Genomic DNA, 21,082 nt, shown 5'->3' with positions numbered 1-21,082 from the left:
CCCTGCATGGAGCCTGCTTCTCCCTCTGCCTGTGTCTGTGCCTCTCTCTGTGTGTGTGTCTCTCATGAATAAATAAATAAAAATCTTAAAAAAATAAAGTTGTTAATTTTTCCCAATTAATTGAAACACTGGGTGAATTTCTAAAAAAAACTTCCTGGAGGTGATTTGCATGGAAACGGAGAAAATGATTCTAAACTCTATGGTTGAATATATAGAAGAGACAACTGAAAAATTTCTGGGGGTTGTGGAGAGGAACCAAGAGCAATATATCATGAAGCTATAGTAATTTTTCAAATCGAGTATGCCCACAGAATAAACAAATATGTTAAGATGATAGAGTATCATGCAACAAATTCAGCTATATATATTTGATAATACAGGATGAGGCTGAAACTATTAACGTGTAAATAGATCATATTATGATAAATGACAATCAATTTGAAAAAAGTCAGAACCTGTATCACAAGGTTAACAAAAAACATTCTCAACAGAAGTTTATTTGTATGGGGGACACTAAAAACATAGAGGAAAATGATGCAGCATAAGGTAAGAATGCATTTTAAATTTAGTTACAGCAGAAATGGGAATTGGGAAATGGGATGCAAGGAAAGTACACTCGCTTCCATTTTTCATAGCTCATAATTATTTTTAATAATATAAAAACAAACTCGATTCAAAGAAAATGTAGTATTTTAAATTTCTGAACATAATGCAGAAGTCACTGGACTTCCCCTTTGCTGAAAGTAACTAGAAGCTGCACAAAATACAGGAAATATCGTTTTCAGTTTTGGATGACTGGCAACATACTCCTCGGACCCCTTAGGGAAGGGAGACAGATCAGGTGAGTGCTAGGACAGCTTCTGGCTGACCAAGAAGTCTCCAACCCCTTGTAGAGGTGAGGGGAACTGCAAATGGCTCCCCTCACCCTTGACATCACAAAACAGTTTTCTAGTAACTCTCTTGGATCTTTTATGAATTCATTTTGTCTTTTTTCCCCCTGACCAATCAAGGATTGATTTTCAGATCTCCTTTCTTTTCAACCCTTCCAATGCTTGGAGTGATTCCTTGTCCCCTTTCCTCATGACTACTACCTCATGTCAATCCCCACCCAATTCTCTTTGAAATCTTCCCCATTGGCAGATACGGTTTAATAATACCAATTTGTTCATGAAAATGTATCTCTTCTGTGAGTACAAATAAAAATTTCTCTAATGTCCTCATTCGTTCTCTGATAAATGTCCTCATTGGGTCTTAAGTATTTAGTCCACCACCACTTCTTATGTAAGAATACTGGGCATCTTTGGTGGCACAGGATAACATTGTGCTTCCATTGGCAGAAACTTTTCACATACTTATGAAGTTCATTGTATTCCTTTCTCATTAGCCCATATCAATTAAAGTAATACTTCCTGGTGCCAATTTGATTGGAATTATAAACTCAGGTACTGAAAGAGCATCACATGATAGTGCTTGATTATGAGATTTTGATGTGGTAGTGGTGGCGGCAGGTGTGTATCATACATATCAGATGGGTGATCTTCAAAGTGAAAACACAAAATTTAAAATATTCTCATATAAAACAAAATACCAAAATTAAATAGCATTAAAACTGACTTTTCAATCATGAGTTCTCCCAAATAATCTGAATTTTGATTTTTCAGGGCTATTAGGAACCAAAAAAAAATCTTTTTTCTGATACTGAACAAACATGTCAGTCAAGGAAGCTACACTAAGTCAATAATATAGAGATATTGGGAAAATTAATTTTTCCCTGCAAATACTCATACATCCAGAAGTGATTTTCAAAATATAAGAAGGGCAAAGCTTCTGCTCTCCAACTTGGACAAAGTTCCCACTTTCCTTTCCCTTTATCTTGGTCTTTGCCTTACATTGTACTCTAGCCTTCCTTTTCCCCTATATGCTCCCTTCTATGTGTTTCCTCCTGCACATTCCTCCTGCTAAACTCCCTCACTGCCTCTTCTTTCTCTCATGTGAAGAGGAATGGAAAGGATTCTCCAAGAGGCACTGATGGACTGATCCCACCTATCCCTGCCAAGTATGGGACTCTCCTTCTGTCATTACTTACAGAACTTTGAGAGGTTTTCCAGTGACAGACCAGGTTTTCACTGAGATTTCCAGCTTTTCTTAGAGGTTGAGGATCCCTCTATGTATATTCCCCAGTGAGGCAACCTTGGGCACAGATTCCGGAGCAGAATTCTCTTAGAATGACTTCTCCAAATCCCAAGTTGTCAAGATAGTCACCTACACTAATTTCCAGTTCCAAACGGATTAGTTCCATGACAACATTCATAGACTAGAATAAAATCTAGCCAAAGAATTGGTGTATGCATATACCCACACATCATTCTCTCACTAGTCAGTACATTTCTTTCTGAAAGCAAATTGGTCCAGGAAGCTAAATTATCATGTGAAGGTGAACAGATGTCAATACCATTCAACTAAGGGCCATGATAATTTCTTCAAAATGGTTATGGGCTATATGTAATCCTATTCTAATGCAATCCTCTCAGAATAAGGAGTCTATATATTTATTCTATTTATTAATTTTAATGCAATTAAATACACAAAACTATGATTAAATCTATTAATTGCTTTTATTTCCCCAAGGATAATATTATATCTCTCCTGTCCATGAAGGAAAAACAAACTGTTAAGGAAATATACATTAGGATCCCTGATTATCATGTATCAACAGAAGTCATACTTTGCTACACCATAACTTTTTCATGGCAATTTTCACTTCTGTATTTCTCAGTGTATAGATCAGAGGGTTCAGCAAGGGTGTCCCAATGGTATAAAACACAGCCACCACCTTGTCTACTGGAAATGTGGTTGCTGGGCGTGTATATATGAATATACATGGGCCAAAAAATAGGACAACCACAATAAAATGGGAGGTGCAGGTCGAAAGGGCTTTTCGCCTTCCTTCTGCACTGTGGTTTCTCAGAGAGTACAAGATGATAACATAGGAGATAAGCAAGATTGTGAAACTCACCGTGCATATGGCTCCACTGTTAGAAACAACTAGCAAATTTATTACATAAGTGTCCATGCAAGCAAGTTTCAGCAAGGGCTGCAAGTCACAGAAATAGTGATCAATCACGTTGGGACCACAGAAAGGCAATCTCAAAGCCAGGACAATTTGTGCTGAAGAGTGGATACAGGATCCCACCCAACCCAGAATCACCAGCACACTGCAGACATGCCTGTTCATGATGGTTGTGTAACGCAAGGGCTTACAAATAGCTACATAGCGATCAAAAGCCATCAGGATCAGCACGAAGATTTCCATGCATCCAAAGAAGTGGACTGCAAAGACCTGAGTCATGCACTCATTGTAGGAAATGGTCTTCTGCTGAGAAAGGGCATCCACAATCAACCTGGGAGCTGTGGTTGTAGAAAAGCAGGCATCAGCAAAGGACAGGTAAAATAGGAAGAAGTACATGGGACTCCCAAGGGTCCTGCTTCTTTTAATAGTCACTACAATGAGAAAGTTTCCCAACAGTGTGGCAAGGTAAAACATCAAGAAGACCCCAAATATTGCTTTCTGTTTTCTTGGATCCTGTGTCAAGCCAAACAGAATGAATTCATTCACACTGCTGTTCATTGCCATAGTAGTGTCTATAGGTAAGGTGAACTTGATAAGACCTTAATCTGCAAAAAAGAAGAAAAGAAATGACATTTCAGAGAAATCATTGAGCTGACCTCTGAATTCCTTCTTTTTGCTCCATGTTACCTCTAACTTCCTTTAATCCCTATGAATCTTTGTAAATCTGCAGAAGTCCCAGCCTCTCCCAGATCTCTCCATTGATTCAGAAACTAACCCAATTTGATCAAAGCCTTTGCATTTGGAGAATAAAAAGTCAATATCCTTTAAAATTTTTGATTCCTACCAAGACTGAAAGTGGCAAAACTTGTTCTTTCCTTGGTCAGGTGCCTTAACTGCCTTGAAATTTGGCCTTCATCTGAAAAATTATATCAAAATCTTGCCCTACCTTATCTTGATTTTCCCTTGAATTAAAAAGAAAATTATTTATGCTCACATATACATATACCAAGTTAATTTATTATGCATTTTATCTATATGCTTTGAAATCTGGAAAACAGTATTCCAATATTATTAACCACTCATATTGTTGGAGAAGCCCATCTGAAGAAAATATCTTCATTGAGTTCTCTCATTTTTGGGTCCCTGACATCTTCATTCCTGAGCCTATCAGTATCTTGTTTGAAATATGGTTTACAAAAATCTAAAAAGTCTTTACTTATGTCTCTTGTGCTCAATATCACCTTCACTGATGGTCAGTAGATAACAACGGTCTGAGGAATTTTGAGATTTGTCATAATTGAGGGAAATTGCTGTTTACCCTCTACTATTCTCTTAAATTGAACTCATTGAGCATCTCTGCATATGAATTCAATTTGGTATAAAATTACTAAAGATGTCTATAAACTAAATAGGGTTTTAACTCATATGTTTCTTTTTACCCTGAATTGCCTTGTTTCTAAAAATATCATTTGAAGAAAATTCCACTATTCAATATACTATGTTATGATTTTTCTGTTTCGAATTCTTGTCTGTAGCATCTATACTTTGTCATTGATATCATTGTATATCATTTTGTGTTCTGATTTTGACTTGGAATTATTATAGCAGTTTTTCCCATGCACTATACTTTCCATGGCTTAATTGTTTAATTACTTACTGACATTGTAAAATTTTTCTAAGTGGCATTTATTTAACCGTTTGTCCATCGAGATATTGATGTTGCTTCCAATTTTCACTCACACAAATAACAATTTAGAGCAATTTCTCAAGTATAGTATTGCTGTCACAAGTGCTAGAGATTGTCATTGCTATTGATACTTATTAAAAGGTTTTTCAATAATTTGTGTTCACTTAACTATATTTTTATTGTCAAATAATTCATAATATCATTAATTCTTCAAAGTACACAGCAGAATGAGAGAAGAAAATTGCAATTTGTCTCAAAATTATTGAATCTATAATTGTATTCTCCAGAAATGACTCCTTCTGTTTTTATGTGTCCTTTTACAATATTCTATTAGTATACTCATATATGTGTCCTCTTTTGTACATACAAGTATGGCCAATATTTCAAGGTTGATGATATTCCAAAAAAACTGATGAACATGCAAACACAAGTTATTTTGTGACATTATCTTATTACCTCACTGGGATAATAGTAAATAATTATATTTTATTATGTGCATATACCTTTTCGTCATAAACCACATTTAATAGTTTTATTGCATTTATTAAAAGATTTTTACTTATTTATTCATGAGAGACACAGAAGCAGAGAAGTAGGCAGAGGGAGAAACAGGCTCCATGCAGGGAACCCGACGTGGGACTCGATCCAGGTTCTCCAGGATCAGGCCCTGGGCAGAGGGCGACGCCAAACCACAGAGCCACCTGGGCTGCCCAGTTTTACTGCAAAATAGCTGATGAACATGCAGACAAACACAAGTTATTTTCTGACATTATCTTATTATCTCACTTGGATAATAGTAAATAATTATATTTTATTATGTGCATATATTTTTATCATAACCCATTTTACAGTTTTACTACATTTTTTCATGAAAAATTGCTTTTCTGTGAATTTTTAAACCTCTGTCAGTTTACATTTTGCAATCTTGATATTATATCTGGGATGGCTATTACTCTAGGAAAACATTACATTTCCTGGCCAGGAACACAGGTGCTAGATTCAGATGTCTTGAGTTCAAATCCTAGTTCCACTATATACCAGCTAGAGAAAGTCATTTTAAATATACTCATGGTATCTCTGTAGATAAAGTGAGAAAAAAAAAAAACTGGCTCAAAGTAAGTAAGAACTATGTAAGTGCCAACCTCTGCTTCTTTCACTATTATGATTTAGTTTTTCTCCTTTACTGGAACTTTTCCCCTTTTCCTATAGTCCAACCTGCTAATTTTCCCATTTTAATATAGTCTATTTCCAAAACATTTTAAAATTTTACTATCTTACTATCTACTCACATCTCTCATAACCCTACAATAATCTTTTAAGTATTGACTCACAAATATCTGGAGTTATTGTAAAGAATGGGAAAAATATTCCACTGCTCTTAATAGTTTGAGTTTTAAGATAAATATAGTTGAAATCATTCATTATGTAAGGCACACTATCATTGGTATTAGAAGAATACAAAGAGACAAGACACAAGACTACAAATTTCTAAAGAATAGCTTGGGAGTGAAAAATTCAGAATTATGTTAACAGATGAATCATAACTTTAACTGAAGAAAGACATTCTATATTACGTTTCCTGAGGTGCAGATATTCTAAAGCAGAGCAGGGAGGTAAGTTAGCACAGCGATAGTGCTTAGACACCGAAGTCACACAGCCTAGATTTGTACCCCACCCAACTGCCCACTATGGTGAGATATGTAACAAGTCCCTTGATATCTCTGTGCTTCATTTTCTTCACCAGTAAACATAAAAGCAAAGTAATCTACTTTTTAGGGTTTCTATGAAGGCTAAATAATTCAGGATGTACAAAGCATGGGAGATGGAGATCTGTGCACCTGCAATTGCAATAATTGCTTTCATTAGGATTATTAGTATCAATTTTCCATTATGATGATTAATATCAACTTTCAGAGATATTAATCTACCTTGTTAATTTGCCCATAAAACAAATGCACAACTGTTTCACACACTAATGTTCTGAATGGCAGACCTGTCACAACTGATTAGACATAATCACCATAACACCATCATCATTGAGAGGCCAGAGTTAACCCTAGGGTTCATTCTTCGTGTGGTACATTTTATGGATTTGGATAAATGTTAAGGACATGCATCCATCATTATAATATCATACAAAGCATTTCCACTGCCCTAAAAGCAGAATCATTTTAGATTCCCAAAACATAGAAGATAATTCTTTTCATGTAGTGTCTAATATTCATTAAATTCTGAATAAAATCTCTCATACTATTTTTGTTGAAAGAAAACAGCAGATTGAGTGAGATACACATGACTTTGCATTACGAGCATTATTAGTTCATACATACCACAAAATCAGGTTGGTATTTCACAAACATCAGTACTACAAATGGCCAGTCCTAGAATTCATTAGGTGGACGTTCCATGTTTCTAAGCAGAAAGAAAGGACATAATTTCAGATATTCCCTCTTCTCCTCATCCTCTATCCTCTACCTCTTTTAATCGCCTTACTAGAACTTGAAAAGAAATGGAATCTAAAAATATGATGAATCATGAATATGATAAAATGGTTACTATGGTTTTCTAAAGCAATGGCTGAAATATTCACCATGATATTGAAAGCCCTCGAACACAGTACCATAATCTTGCTTACCACATTTCCTTCCGTGCCTCTGGGTATGTATGCTCCAGGCACACCTGACACTTGCTGTCCTTCATAAGTATGCCCCCACACCATCACATTCACTAAACTTTCAGTATGTCTTAGTGACAAATACCTTCCTCTGATACAACCTCCACTCTGCATTGCTAACTGTACACACAGTACCAAGTTCAGATGCCATCTCCTCAGCAAAACATCCAAGTTTTCCTGAACACTCTCTTTGCTAATTGCATTTCAATTGTAAAAAAAAAAAATCTGTGTGTGTGTGTGTGTGTGTGTGTCAGAGAAAGAGAGAGAGTCTGTGTATAGAGAATCAATCCTTAATTATAGCCTTCTTCATTTTTGTTTTAATATCTTTGTTCATCTGATTTTAAATTTCATAAGGTAGGTTCATATTGTTCTATTTTGGGCAAATCAGCCTAGATTGGTAGGCAGTTTAGCAGAGAGAAGTAACAAAGAAACCAGTACCAGAACTCTAGCTTTTGTGCTCCATGACAACCTCTCCTTCTTGGACACTCCACCCACTACTGCCATGAGAAGCAAAAGACTCCAGCCACTCCAGTGATGCCAGCATAAAGCTAGAAACCATAAATAGGTAAGCAACAAAACCATGGACACATCCATTACATGTCCTGACTATCAAATGGATGGAAAATTCAGGATAAGTCAAAAGAAGAGACCAGCATTTATAGTTATATTTAAATACAGTTCAAGGCTGAGCAAAGCACCTTGCTAGAGGCAAAAGGGTGCTTCATCCTAGGATTTCACTAGAGTTTACTTCTCATTCCTCCACTCCATAGAACATCCCTTACTCCAACACCAGAAAGAAAATGTAATTCTTACATGACAGTGGGTTTGGGCAGCCAACATTATAGTCATTAATGTCAGAACAGTAGTATCATAGTGCCATAGAATCATGGTAACAACACTATCTATGCATACTGATTGCATGTGGTCAGTATACAGCCTTTCCTTTTCCTGACCTTAAGCCTTGCAAGTAAGAAATCCGCCTGTGTAGGATAATATACCTCTACACCCTTCAATGTACCCCTCATTCAATAAGAATTGGTCTGGAGACAGTGCTGCATCAAAGACAGTGAAAGACAGAAACCCTGACGCATCAGAATCTTCTCATCACTGAGAGAAATATGTTCCTGACACGTCACGCTTCTCAGAGATTGAAAGAATTACATAATGACAACTGCCAGAAATCCAGTGCTGAATGGAAATCAAAAAAGAACATCGTTTAGTTGGGCTTAAAAACTTACCATTTTTCTCGTACAGAAAGAGATGAGATCCAATAGAGATACCATAGTTTTTGCTCTTGCAAATCAGATTTATTTTGAAGATGAATCAATCATGTGCAGTGTGTTTGCAATATGCAATCTATATTTCGAATACATCTACTAGGCTTTCCATTGCAGGATCTATGGGGAGAGAAGACATACCACAGGTTGCCAATATTTCATAGAAGCTTGGACTAGACTCTTCAATAAGTTTTGCAATATCAGCATAAAGTTTCTTACTTCTACTGCTAGAACTTTTAGAATATAAAGGAAATATTCCCAGTATAATGTGATGGAAACATTTCTCTAAAGGCAGCTCTAGTACCCCAAAACAATTCCTTGGCAGAGCATATGGATTAAATATTTCTTCTTCCTCCAATGATATTTATAGAGATTTCATAGAAGTTCACAAATATCCAGGCTTTGGAGGGATAAGGGCTGTGACCTTCCGAACCCAACCCCAAAGGATATGCTCTTTAAACTACTTAGCTCAGTCACTCCTGGACCACTGCAAACCATGGCGCTAAGTAATCCCAGACAAGGCTGTCAAGAGGCAGATTCTGTCCACAGAGTCTTTCTCTCCTCCTAGACTCCGAAGGGATCCATCTCATTTCAGTTACCAACTTGCTCCACTGGTGTCCCTGCTCTAAGGACAAAGTATGCCTTTCAAGTCACACTGAAGTATAGACTAAGAGTTCCCAAAGGCTTTAGTCTTACACTGAATCTTTTCTAACAACACACAAAGCTCTGAGCACAGGTACACACTCCAACACATGTGATATGATTGAATTCTAGTTCATGATTTATGTCTCTGTGACTTTAAGAAAGTTTCTTAACCTCTCCCAGTTTCTTATTATAGAAAATGTTACTGTAGAACAATAATTATTATTCATCTAATGATACTGACAAAATATAAATAATTAAAATGAAAATACTAGTTAAAATTTCTCTAATACTTTGAAGATGTTAAGTTGTATGTATAGAAAGAAGAAAGTGGAAATGAAAATACTTTTACAGATTTTTTTGTTTTTAAAGCAACTTAAGTTACAGTTTTTGTACAACAAAATGCACATTTTTTTTTGTTTAAACAATTCTACACATTGCTTAGTGCTCACCATGACAGGTGTACTCTCAATCTCCTCCTCCTTTTCATCCACTTGCCCACCTCCCCTTTGGCAACTACCCTTTTGTTCTCTGTATTTAAGTGTATGAGGTTTTTTTTTATTGTCTCCTATTTCTTGATAATTTGCCTTCTTTCTTAAATATGCATATAAGTGAATTCATATGGTATTTGTCTTAGTATGTCTGACTTATCTCACTTAGCTTTAGACTGTCTCAACCCATCCATATTATTGCAAAAATATCTTTGGGTAAACACTCAGTAGTGGAATTACTGAATCATATGGAAATACTATTTTTCATTCTTGAGGAACCTCCATCATGCTTTCCACAGTGGCTGCACCAGTTTACATTTCCACTAGCAGAGTATGAGGGCTCATTTTATTCCACGTCTTTACCAACACTACTTATTTCTTTTAAAAAAATTTTTAGCCATTCTGACAGGTGTGAGGTGATATCCCATTGTGGTTTTGATTTGCAGTTCCCTGATGATGAGTAATATTGAACATCTTTTCATGTGCTCACTTGTTCTTTCTCTGTCTTCTTGGGAAAATGTCTATTCAGGTCCTCTGTCCATTTTTAAGTCAGATTTTTGGTCTTTGTGGTGGTGTCTTATATACATTTTTTATATCTTTTAGATATTAATCCCTTATCATTTTTATCTATCTCCATGTATACTTTTATTTCTTATTTGATTGTTTGGTTGACCTATTCATTGTTTAGGAGCAGGCTATTTTGCCTCCATGTATTTGTGTTCTTTCTAGGTTTCTTTTTGCGAGTACTCCTAGTTTCATACTTCTGTGGTCAAAAAAGGTGTACAATATGATTTCAGTCTTTTTTAATTTGTTAAGTCTTGTTTGTTTCATAGCCTAATATAGGATCTAGTTAAGAAAATGTCCCCTGTACACCTGAAAAAAATGCATCTTCTGCTGAATTGGGATATATTGTTCTGAATATGTTAGGTCCACTTGGTCAAATCTGTCATTCAAAGCTCCTCATTTCTTGTTGATTTTTTGTCTGGAAGATCTATCTATTGATGTAAGTGAGGTGTTAGAATTCCCTACTATTATTGTATTACTGTCAATTTCTTCCTTTGTGTCTGTTAATAGTTGTTTTATGTATTTAGGTACACCCATGTTTGGCGCATAAAGATTTATAACTGTTTTATCCTCTTGTTGAACTCACTTCAGACCTAAAGACACACAGAAATTAAAAAAGAAAGGGATGGAAAAACATTTACAATGCAAAAAGAAGCAAAAAGAAATCTAAGGCAACAATACTAATATCAGACAAAATAGGTGAGTCATGTCGTGTCTCTCCTCTGATCAAAGCTCTCCAGTGGTGCTCCACTTCACTTGATCAAAAGGGAAGTCATGTAATGCAACCTATAAGGCTTTATGGGATCTGGACCCATCGCTTCCTCTCTGATCTTATCTAGTACTCTCTATTTTACCATCTCACTAGCCTCATACCCTACAAGACATTACTGCAGTGTATATCTACATGGCTGACTCGCATATCCCCTCACTCTCTTCAAGTATTTATTCAGATGTGATCTCCCCCATGAAGACTATTCTGACCACCTATTTAAAGCTGCAGACTGGGAAGAGAGTTAAGATGATGGAGTAGTAGGTGGTTTTCATTTTGTCTGGTCCCTGGAAATCAGCTAGATAGCTATCAAATCATTCTAAACACCTGCAAAATCAACCAAGATGTGAGATAAAAATTACTACAATTCTATAAACTGAAAAGCAACTCCTTTTTGCAAAGTATGAGGTGTCAAGATGTGCATCAGAGGCAAACTATGGAAAGATAAACCATGTGGGGATGGAGCCTCCATAAGCCAAGTACTGGAAAGTAATAAAAGTGGTGGAGTGCAAAATCGAACTTTTAGAAGTTTGCCGGAAAGGCACTCAGGAAGTGAATCAGAGTGGAATCCTAGGTGGAACAGTGTAGTCTTAAGGTCCCCATGGTCAGAGAAAGAACGGAAGTGCCGGAGTGTGGCAGAGTTCCCAGGTACTGTAGCAGGAAGGCCAGTTGCAAACAGCGAGCCCAGGAGCCAGCTTTCTGCTCCATGTTGCCAGAAACCATAATCTGCATCATGGTCAGGTGACTGCTCTCCAAGTAGAGGCTCAGGAAGTAGCAGAACCCAGTTGAGATCCTCTTCCTGTCCCAGGAGGAGCAGGGTTGGTGTACCCCACCAGGAGTCTGTAAAGTTTGGAGACTTGAAATGAGGCCCTGTGCCTGAGATAAAAATGCCCAGTCACAGGTGGGGTGAACACAGAGTGCAGACTGAAACCAGGGAGACAAGAATGATTTACTGTTTTTCCCTAAGGGTACACTGAAGAGAAGGGAGCATGAACTTTCAGCTTCAGTCCTGAAGATTGAGGGAAGGGGAGCTACCATTTTTATTTTCATCCTTAAAACTTTGGGTAAAGCCTTCAGGGAACAAAAGCCACATAGAGCAATCTGGAGCCTTTCACTCTCAGCCCGGCCCGCTGGCGAGGGCAGTTCAATTCCACCCATAGCAAAGACCTAAGAATCAAAGTAATAGTCTCCTCCCCCAGAAAACCATCCGGAACATGCAGTTAACTCCAAGTCTATCAATCACATAGAACTGCAGAACTCCAGTGCAAGGGGAAAATAGTGTGTAGAATTAGTGTATTTTTTCATGATTCTTTAGTTTTTCAATTATTTTTTTCCTCTTCAGCTAATTTCTTATTTTATCAACTCTTTTTTAAGTCTTTTTTAATTTTAATTTTTACAGTTACATTTTATCCCTTCATTGTATATGTATATGTGTGGGGGGGGTCTCTTTTCTTTATAATTTTGCAATCTGGTTTCTTCTAACAAACAGACCAAAATACACCCAGGATCTAGTGTATTGTACTGTTCAGCTGTTTCATTGTATTCTCCCTCTCTCTCTCTCTCTCTCTCTCTCTCCCTCTCCCTCTCCCTCTCCCTCTCCCTCTTTTTTGTTTTTCTTTTTTTGGGGGGAGGGGTGGTGGGTGTTTTTTGTTTTGTCTTGTTTCTGTCTCTTCTGATTTGGTTAGTGTATATTTCTCTGGGGTTGTTGTTGCTATTTCAGTATTTTGTTCTTTTGTTCTATTCTCTGGACAGAATGACAGTATGGAAGAACTCACTCAAAAAAAGAGAACAAGAGGCAGTATTCACTGCCAGGAACCTAATAGGTATGGATAGAAGGAAGATGTTGGAACTAGATTCAGAATAATGATTATAAAGATACTAGCTAGCTAGGCTTGAAAAAAGTATAGAAGACACCAGAGAATCCCTTTCTAGCATAATAAAATAACTAAAATCTAATGAGGTCAAAACCAAAATGGCTACTACTGAGATACAATAAAAAGTGGAGTCTCTAACTGCTGGCATAAATGAGACAGAAGAGAGGATCAATGACACAGAAGACAAAATGAAGGAGAAAAACAAAACTGAGGAAAAAAGAGATAACTACTGGATCACAAGAGGAGAACTTGAGAGAAAAGTGATACCACAAAATGAAACAATGTTTGAATAATTAGGGTCCAGAAGAAGAGGAAAAAGTAAGAGGGAGAGGGGAAGAAGGTATATATGAGCTTATTATAGCTGAAAACTTCTCTAATCTGGGGAAGGAAAAAGGCATTCAACTCCAGAAGGAACAGAGAATCCCCCTCAAAATCAATAAAAATAAGTCAACATCTCAACATATAACACTGAAGCTTGTAAATTTCATAGACAAAGAGAAAATTCTGAAAGCAGCTCAGGGCAAGAGGTCCTTAACCTATGAGGGTAGAAACATAAGACTGGCAGCAGTCCTATCCACAGAGACCTGGCAGGCCAGAAAGGACTGGCATGATAAATTCAGGGTGCTAAATTAGAACAATATGCAGCCTAGGATACTTTATCAACAAGGCTGTCATTCAGAATAGGTGAGATGAAGAGCTCCAGACAAAGAGAAACTAAAAGAATTTGTGATCACTAAGTCATTCCTGCAAGAAATATTAAAGGGGATCTGGTAAGTGAAGACAGAGCCCAAGACTAACACAGACATAGCGATGATATACAGAAACAACTCGGAGCATGGAGCCTGCTTGTGATTCTCTCCCTCTGCCCCTCAACACTACCTCTCTAGAAAAAAAATTAAAAAAAAAATAAAAAAGAAATAAAAATTAAAGAAAAAGAAAAAGAAAAAAAGAAAAAAAATTAAAAAAGGAAAGTCAAGTAAGAAAAAGAGATCAGGCATGTTAATAGGAATTTGGGAATTTGGTATTAAATAGGCATATCAGAAAGGGAGACAGAACATGAGAGACTCCTAACTCTGGGAAACGAACCAGGGGTGGTGGAAGGGGAGGTGGGTGAGGGGTGCGGGTGACTGGGTGACAGGCACTGAGGGGGGCACTTGATGGGATGAGCACTGGGTGTTATTCTATATACTGGCAAATTGAACACCAATAAAAAATAAATTTATGAAAAAAATTTAAAAAATAAATAGGCATATGGGAAGCCTCATTGAAGAGAGATTAGAATAATGCCATAAGTAGATGCATACATATTTTAAGCAGAAAAAGCCTGCCAGATATCATCAAGAAATTACACAGAAGCCAGTATGGGTGGAGCCAAGGCAGGAAGTGTGGAAATACCAGAAGAGGCCAAAGGGGCAACAGAAGATCAAATCTTTGTAAGAATTTGATCTTTTCTATGAGCAAAATGGAATCATTGCAGGGTTTTAAGCAGATAAGTGTGCTATGCTGAAAATAGACTTAGCAGAGCAAAAGTGGAATTAGGGACAATTCTGAGTTCATGACTATGATTTAAGTGAAAGATAATAGTAGTTCAGACTGGGATTGAAGGAGATTTGGTGGGAAAATAGATCACATCCTGCAATATATTTTGAAGGCAAACAATGTTTTTCTAGCAGATTAGTTCAGACAAAGATAGAAGGAGATTTGGTGGGAAAATTGATCACATTCTGCTTATATTTTGATGACAAACAATGTTTTCCCAGCAGGTTAGGTTACCAATTGTTTTTTTTTACTTCCATGTTTTGGGCCTGGGAAACTGGAAGGATGGAATTTTCTGGGGAAGGCCACAGGTGTAGTATATTTGATTGCAAGGTCAGTCATTATTGGTCTCCCTGGCCAGGATGGGACCAGCAAGGGTGCTCAGCCTAGTGGTTCTCAGGGAGAGGATCCCAGTGGTTCTGGGGATCTAGAGAGTTCAGGACATAGAAGGGAAGCATGGTGGCATGCCTGCATCTCTTCTCCTGCAGCACCTCCCCTACCACAAATTTGTAGTGCTATTCACAGATGACCTGGGCCATATTTCCCAGTGGAGCTCCATTATGGCTGGGAATCTGGCAGACATGATATTTACCATTGTGATATATCCTATAGACCTCATCAAAAACAGGTTAATTGTGTAGAACATGATGGAATCAACTTACAGAGGGATCCTCTGTGCTTTTTCTACTGTTATCAATAGGAAGGGTTCCTGTCCCATTATCAAGGGGTTTTCTTTACTATTGTAGGTGCTCTTTCTTTCTCTGCTGATTCCCTTCTAGTTTTTTATGAACTTAAATTCTAGACTGGACCGTGAGATTGGCTCTCTCCTCTAGAATTTTGCCAGTGCCTTCTTGGCTACTTAGGTGGCCCAGACCCTCTCCTTTGCCTTCAACATAGTGAAAAGAAAGTTGAAAGCTCAGAACCTGTACCATCCTCACTGTGGAGGAGTAGATGTCCACTTCTCAAGAGCAGACACTGCTTCCCACAGTGAAAGCCCCAGGGGTACTGGACTCTGGAATGGACTGTCAATTTACTGAAGATCCTTCCTTATTTTGGCCTTATGTTTGGCAACTTTGAGTTTTGCAAGAGAATCTGTCTTTACCAAAATTGTTACATTGTGTCTCTTCTGAGCTATAAATTAACTCCAGGGCTGGATCAGAGCTTGAAGCCCCAGGAATTATGGAAATTTATTTTTTTAATTTATTTATTCACAAGAAACACACACAGAGAGAGGCAGAGACACAGGCAGAGGGAGAAGCAGGCTCCATGCAGGGAGCCCGAAGTGGGACTTGATCCCAGATCTCCAGGATCAGGCCTTGGGCTGAAGGTGGCGCTTAACTGCTGAGCCACCCGGGCTGCCTGAATTATAGAAATTTAAAAAGTTCTTTAGGGCTGCCTGGGTATTTCAGTTGGTTAAGTGGCTGACTTTTTATCTCAGTTCAGGTCTTGATCGAAGGGTTGTGAGTTCAAGCTCCTTATTGGGCTCCATACTGGGGTATGGAGCCAACTGAAAAAAAAAAAAAAAGTTTGGGATACCTGGGTGGCTCAGCAGGTTGAGCATCTGCCTTTGGCACAGGGCGTGACTCCAGAATCCTGGGATCGAGTTCCACATTGGGCTCCCTGCATGGAGCCTGCTTCTCCCTCTGCCTGTGTCTCTGCCTCTCTCTCTCTCTCTCTCTGTGTCTCTCATGAATAAATAAATAAAATATTTTTTAAAAGTTATGCAAAACTGAACAACCAAAGTCTAAAGAACCATTTCTTTAAAATCAAATAAAAATGTACTGACTGAGGGGCACCTGGGTGGTTCGGTTTGTTAAATGTCTGCCTTTAGCTCAGGTCATGATCCCTGAGTCCTGGGAATGAACCTTGCATTGGGCTCCCTACTTAGTGTGGTGTCTATATACACCCCCCTCTATCTGCCTATCCCCCCTGCTTGTGCTCTCTCTTTCTCTGTCAAATAAATACATAAAATATTTTTTTAAAAAGGAACACCTGGGTGGCTCAGTGGATGAGTGTCTGCCTTTGGCTCAGGGCATGATTCTGGAGTCCTGGGACTGAGTTTCACATCAGGCTCTCTCCATGGAACCTGCTTTTCCTCCCTCTGCCTATGTCTCTGCCTCTGTCTCTGTGTCTTTTGTGAATATATAAATAAAATCTTTAAAAATAATAAATAAATAAATAAATAAATAAATAAATAAATAATAAATAAAAAGTACTGACCGAAGGCATGCTACAATCACAGGTAGATGTAGCCTCATATTGTGTACACATGGAGTGATGAGAGGATATTGTTGTCTGCTGCTCTTGGAAATGTGAAGATTAAGCCATACTATTCCTCTGAGCTCCAAACTGAACACCTGTGCCATGGGAAAGTTTCCCAACGTAACTGTCTCATGATGGCATTTCACCAGATTTGATAGCAAAACATAGCAGTAATGAAATATGTGATTTACACTCTGAATGTAAATGTGCAATTTATACAATACCAAAGAAAGGACATTCCTGTGGCACCTTGAAGCAACAAGTAGTTGAAGACTGAGCAGATACCATGCCACGAACTCAGCCACAGGGTCACAGCTTGCACTAAACTACATCAGCCTAGTTTTGCTCAACTTGACTCAAGACTTCAGTACAATCATTCTGGATTTCATAATCTTTGCTGACTTCTGAAATAGCTAACATTTAAAAGTTATCACTACCATAGTAGAATTATGCTTCTTTATTTAAATGTGAAGCAGCACAGGCTTAGGTGTTTCAGGAATCTTGCTTTTCTGGAAGGCAGTTTTTACCATGATTGTTTAATTATGCCTTCAATGACCTTCTTCCAGGTGAAGTCATGTACAGTTTAAGTGGTCTGAATTCTCTGCATTTTTAACGTGCTTTGCAAGCCTACCCTGAAAATAAATTATCTAGTCAAGTTATTCTCACAAGATGTCCTTGTTGCCTAGAAAGAATCAAATAGAACATTTGACACATATCAAAAACAAAAAATATAACTGAAAAAAACACTTTAGGCTAATCATCTTTACTAGATTTTTTAAAAATCAGATTTCAAATTGTTTCACCTTGAGAACTCTATGTTAAGTTTATATAACTGTCCTTTCAAATAGTGCCTATCTATTTATTTAAAAATTTCTAATATTATTGTTAATTTATACACACACAGGTTTCCAGTATGTTGAAAGTATTTTTCCTTATTAAATTTCTTTTGTGGGGCCCTGAGTGGAACAGTAGTTGAGCATCTGTCTTTGGCTCAGGGCATGATCTCAGGTCCTGGGATCAAGTCTTGCACTGGGATCCCCACAGAGAACCTGCTTCTTCCTCTGCCTGTGTCTCTGCCTTTCTCTTTGTATCTCTCATGAATAAATGAATAAAATCTTAAATATAAATAAATAAACAAACTTAGTTTTGAAGGGGAAAAATCAGTCATTAAATACGAAGATATCTTTTAGATATATAAAGGAAAGTGTCAAGCCAGTAGTTGAGTATACAAGTCTGGCATTCAAGTGGGAGGTCTGGGTTGAAAATATAAATGCAGAAGTCATCAGCATAGAGATGGTATTTAAAGCCACAAGACCCCCTTATTTTATTTTACTTTTAATGTAACTTATGAAATGAAATTTTCCTCTGAGCTTTACTGTTCTAAATACATGCATTTTCAGAGAAATCTCAGCTAATCAGAATTTATAGAAAAAGAGAAAAAAGAGCTTCCTGATCATCAATGACCTTCCATAAACACTCCTTTAGCAGAGTTTCCTAAAACTCAAGGTGAAAAGATTTCTCTCCATAATATCATCTCCATTACCACTTCTTTCTCCTCTTCTCTTTCCTTCCCCTCTCTTTCTATAGCAATACTAAACTACAGCAATTAATAGCCAAGCTAAATATGTGGCAAAGGTAGCAAGGCAAGTAGCTTATTGATGCTTTATGTTACCAATCGAGAAATTCCTCCCTCATCATCTACAGGATTTGTACTTTTAAAAAAAATTTATTTTTTTTTTACACTTTTCATTTAAATTCAATTTGCCAATATATAGCATAACACCCAGTGGTCATCCCATCAAGTTCCCTCCTCAGTGCCCATCACCCAGTTACCCCATCGCCCCACCCACTTCCCTTTCTGCAACCCTTTGTTTGTTTCCAAGAGTTAGAAGTCTCTCATGGTTTGTCTCCCTCTCTAATTTTTCCCACTCAGTTCCCCTCCTTTCCCTTGTGATCCCTTTCTCTATTTCTTATATTCCATGTATGAGTGAAACCATATTATGATTGTCCTCTGATTGACTTATTTCACTCAGCATAATACGTAGTTCCATCCATGTAGAAGCAAATGGTGGGTATTCGTCATTTCTAATGGCTGAGTAATATTCCATCATATATATAGACCACATTTTCTGTATCCATTCGTCTGTTGAAGGACACCGTGGCTCCTTTCACAGTTTGGATATTGTGAACATTGCTGCTATGAACACTGAGATGCAGATGTCCCAGAATTTCACTACATCAGTATCTTTGGGGTAAATACCCAGTAGTACAACTGCTGGGTCCTAGGGTAGCTCTATTTTTAACTTCTTGAGAAACCTCCACACTGTTTTCCAGAGTGGCTGCGCCAGTTTGCATTCCCACCAACAGTGCAAGAGGGTTCTCCTTTCTCCACATCCTCTCCAACATTTGTTGTTTCCTATCTTGTTAATTTTAGCCATTCTCACTGGTGTGAAGAGGTATCTCATTGTGGTTTTGATTTGTATTTCCCTGATCGCAAGTGATATGGCACATTTTTTCATGTGCTAGTTGTCCATGTATATGCTTTCTTTGGAGAAATGTCTGTTAATGTCTTCTGCCCATTTCATAATTGGATTGTTTGTTTCTTGGGTGTTGAGTTTGATAAGTTCTTTATAGATCTTGGATGTTAACCCTTTATCTGATATGTCGCTAGCAAATATCTTCTCCCATTCTGCGGGTTGTCTTTTAGTTTTGTTGATTGTTTCCTTCGCTGTGCAGAAGCTTTATATCTTAATGAAGTCTCAATAGTTCATTTTTGCTTTTGTTTTCCTTGCCTTCATAGATGTATCTTGCAAGAAGTTGCTGTGCCCAAGTTCATAAAAGCTGTTGCCTGTGTTCTCCTCCAGAATTTTGATGGATTCTTGTCTCACATATAGATCTTTCAACCACTTTGAGTTTATCTTTGTATATGAATGGTGTTGGGAAAATTGGACAGCCACACGCAGAAGAGTGAAACTGGACCATTTTCTTACATCATGCACAAAGATATTTATTTATTTTAGAGTGTGAGTAGGGGGAAGGGCAGAGGGAAATAATCTTCAAGCGGACTCCCCTCTGAACATGGAGTCTGACATGGTGCTTGATCTCACAACGCATGAGATCATAATCTGAGCAGAAACCAAGAGTCAGACACTTAACCAACTGAGCTACTCAGGCTCCCCTCTAGGATTTGTGCTTTGAGAGATTTTTCCAGTACAGGAGAGGAGCTTTAAATAAATCTTCCAAACTTTTATCCTCAAGGAGGCATATTTATGCAGTCTCTCAGAGTGGCTTTAGATCATCTGCTACACTTCAGGCTTGTCATCGGATCCGTAGGAAAATATTCTTGATTATATTTATTCTCACAGACTCATTGCCCACTTTCACAGGGACTGGCTGCTGTTGTCCATACTCATTAGTTAACAGTACCTGAACTACAATGTAAATCTAATGAAATACATGAAAAATATAAACCAAAACACCAAAGTGTTTATTCCACTCACTGGTCAATACTTTTATCTCCAAGGAGAAAAATCTCTAAAAGAAGCCAAATTACCATTCAAGTTTGTTTAATAAAGGTAGAATTCAAGAAGCCATAGCCTGAAACTTTTCTCCAAACCCAGAAGCAAATATGCCATGCTAGGCAACCAAGCAATCTTATCCACTAGTCAGTGAAACATTTCCTTGCGTCTTCCCTTTTGGGATGAAATATTATAACATTAGCTCTGTTCTTTGTCAGTCATTGCTTTTTACATATGTATTATTTTATCAATGAGTGTTGATTTTTATAATATAACTCTCAGAATTGTATAAAATTGTCACCAATTCACCAATCAACAGTTAGGAAAATGCCCATGGACACACATTACAAATATATGTGAATCTAAGAATATGAACAAATAATGACAAATAAATACAATGAACAAAGAAAAAAGATGTTAAAGTATGTAGAAATTATGTAGTAATACAATGAATATATTTGTTATAACTAGATTTATACTATTTGAATAGAGGTTCATGAGTTATCTCCTTGTATATGTTGAAGAGGCAAAAAAAAAAAAGGCCATTTTTTAAAGATGCTACAAAGGGAAGACAAGTACCAAAAAGAAGCTTAATTTGTTGATATGTATGCTCCTATGAGATCATCAGTTTCTTATAGTGACATTGAGCTATTCACTGTTGAGCCAGAAAAGATAAGATCCAAATGTATTACTGTCAAAACTGATCTGTCAAAAGTAG

General features: G+C 37.4%; 1 protein-coding gene and 1 pseudogene across 1 annotated transcript; one reads left to right on the top strand and one right to left on the bottom strand.

Moving 5' to 3' along the window:
* Positions 1–2,719: 2,719 nt before the first annotated feature.
* LOC140613349 (olfactory receptor 4C11-like) lies at positions 2,720–3,634 on the bottom strand. The gene has a single exon (XM_072791882.1). The coding sequence runs from the start codon at positions 3,632–3,634 to the stop codon at positions 2,720–2,722; it is 915 nt and encodes a 304-aa protein (XP_072647983.1).
* Positions 3,635–15,048: 11,414 nt separating this feature from the next.
* On the top strand, positions 15,049–15,758 carry LOC140613606 (solute carrier family 25 member 43 pseudogene; annotated as a pseudogene).
* The last annotated feature ends 5,324 nt before the right edge of the window (positions 15,759–21,082 follow it).

The sequence above is a fragment of the Canis lupus genome, chromosome 21 (assembly GCF_048164855.1).
Source record: "Canis lupus baileyi chromosome 21, mCanLup2.hap1, whole genome shotgun sequence".
Classification (NCBI taxonomy): Eukaryota; Metazoa; Chordata; class Mammalia; order Carnivora; family Canidae; genus Canis; species Canis lupus.
Note: the sequence above shows the minus strand (reverse complement) of the source record. Positions and strands in the feature narration are given on the sequence as shown.

Bases quoted from the DNA above. Each gene is read 5' to 3' on its own strand.
- LOC140613349 (XM_072791882.1), bottom strand. From the start codon at position 3,634: ATGGCAATGAACAGCAGTGTGAATGAATTCATTCTGTTTGGCTTGACA.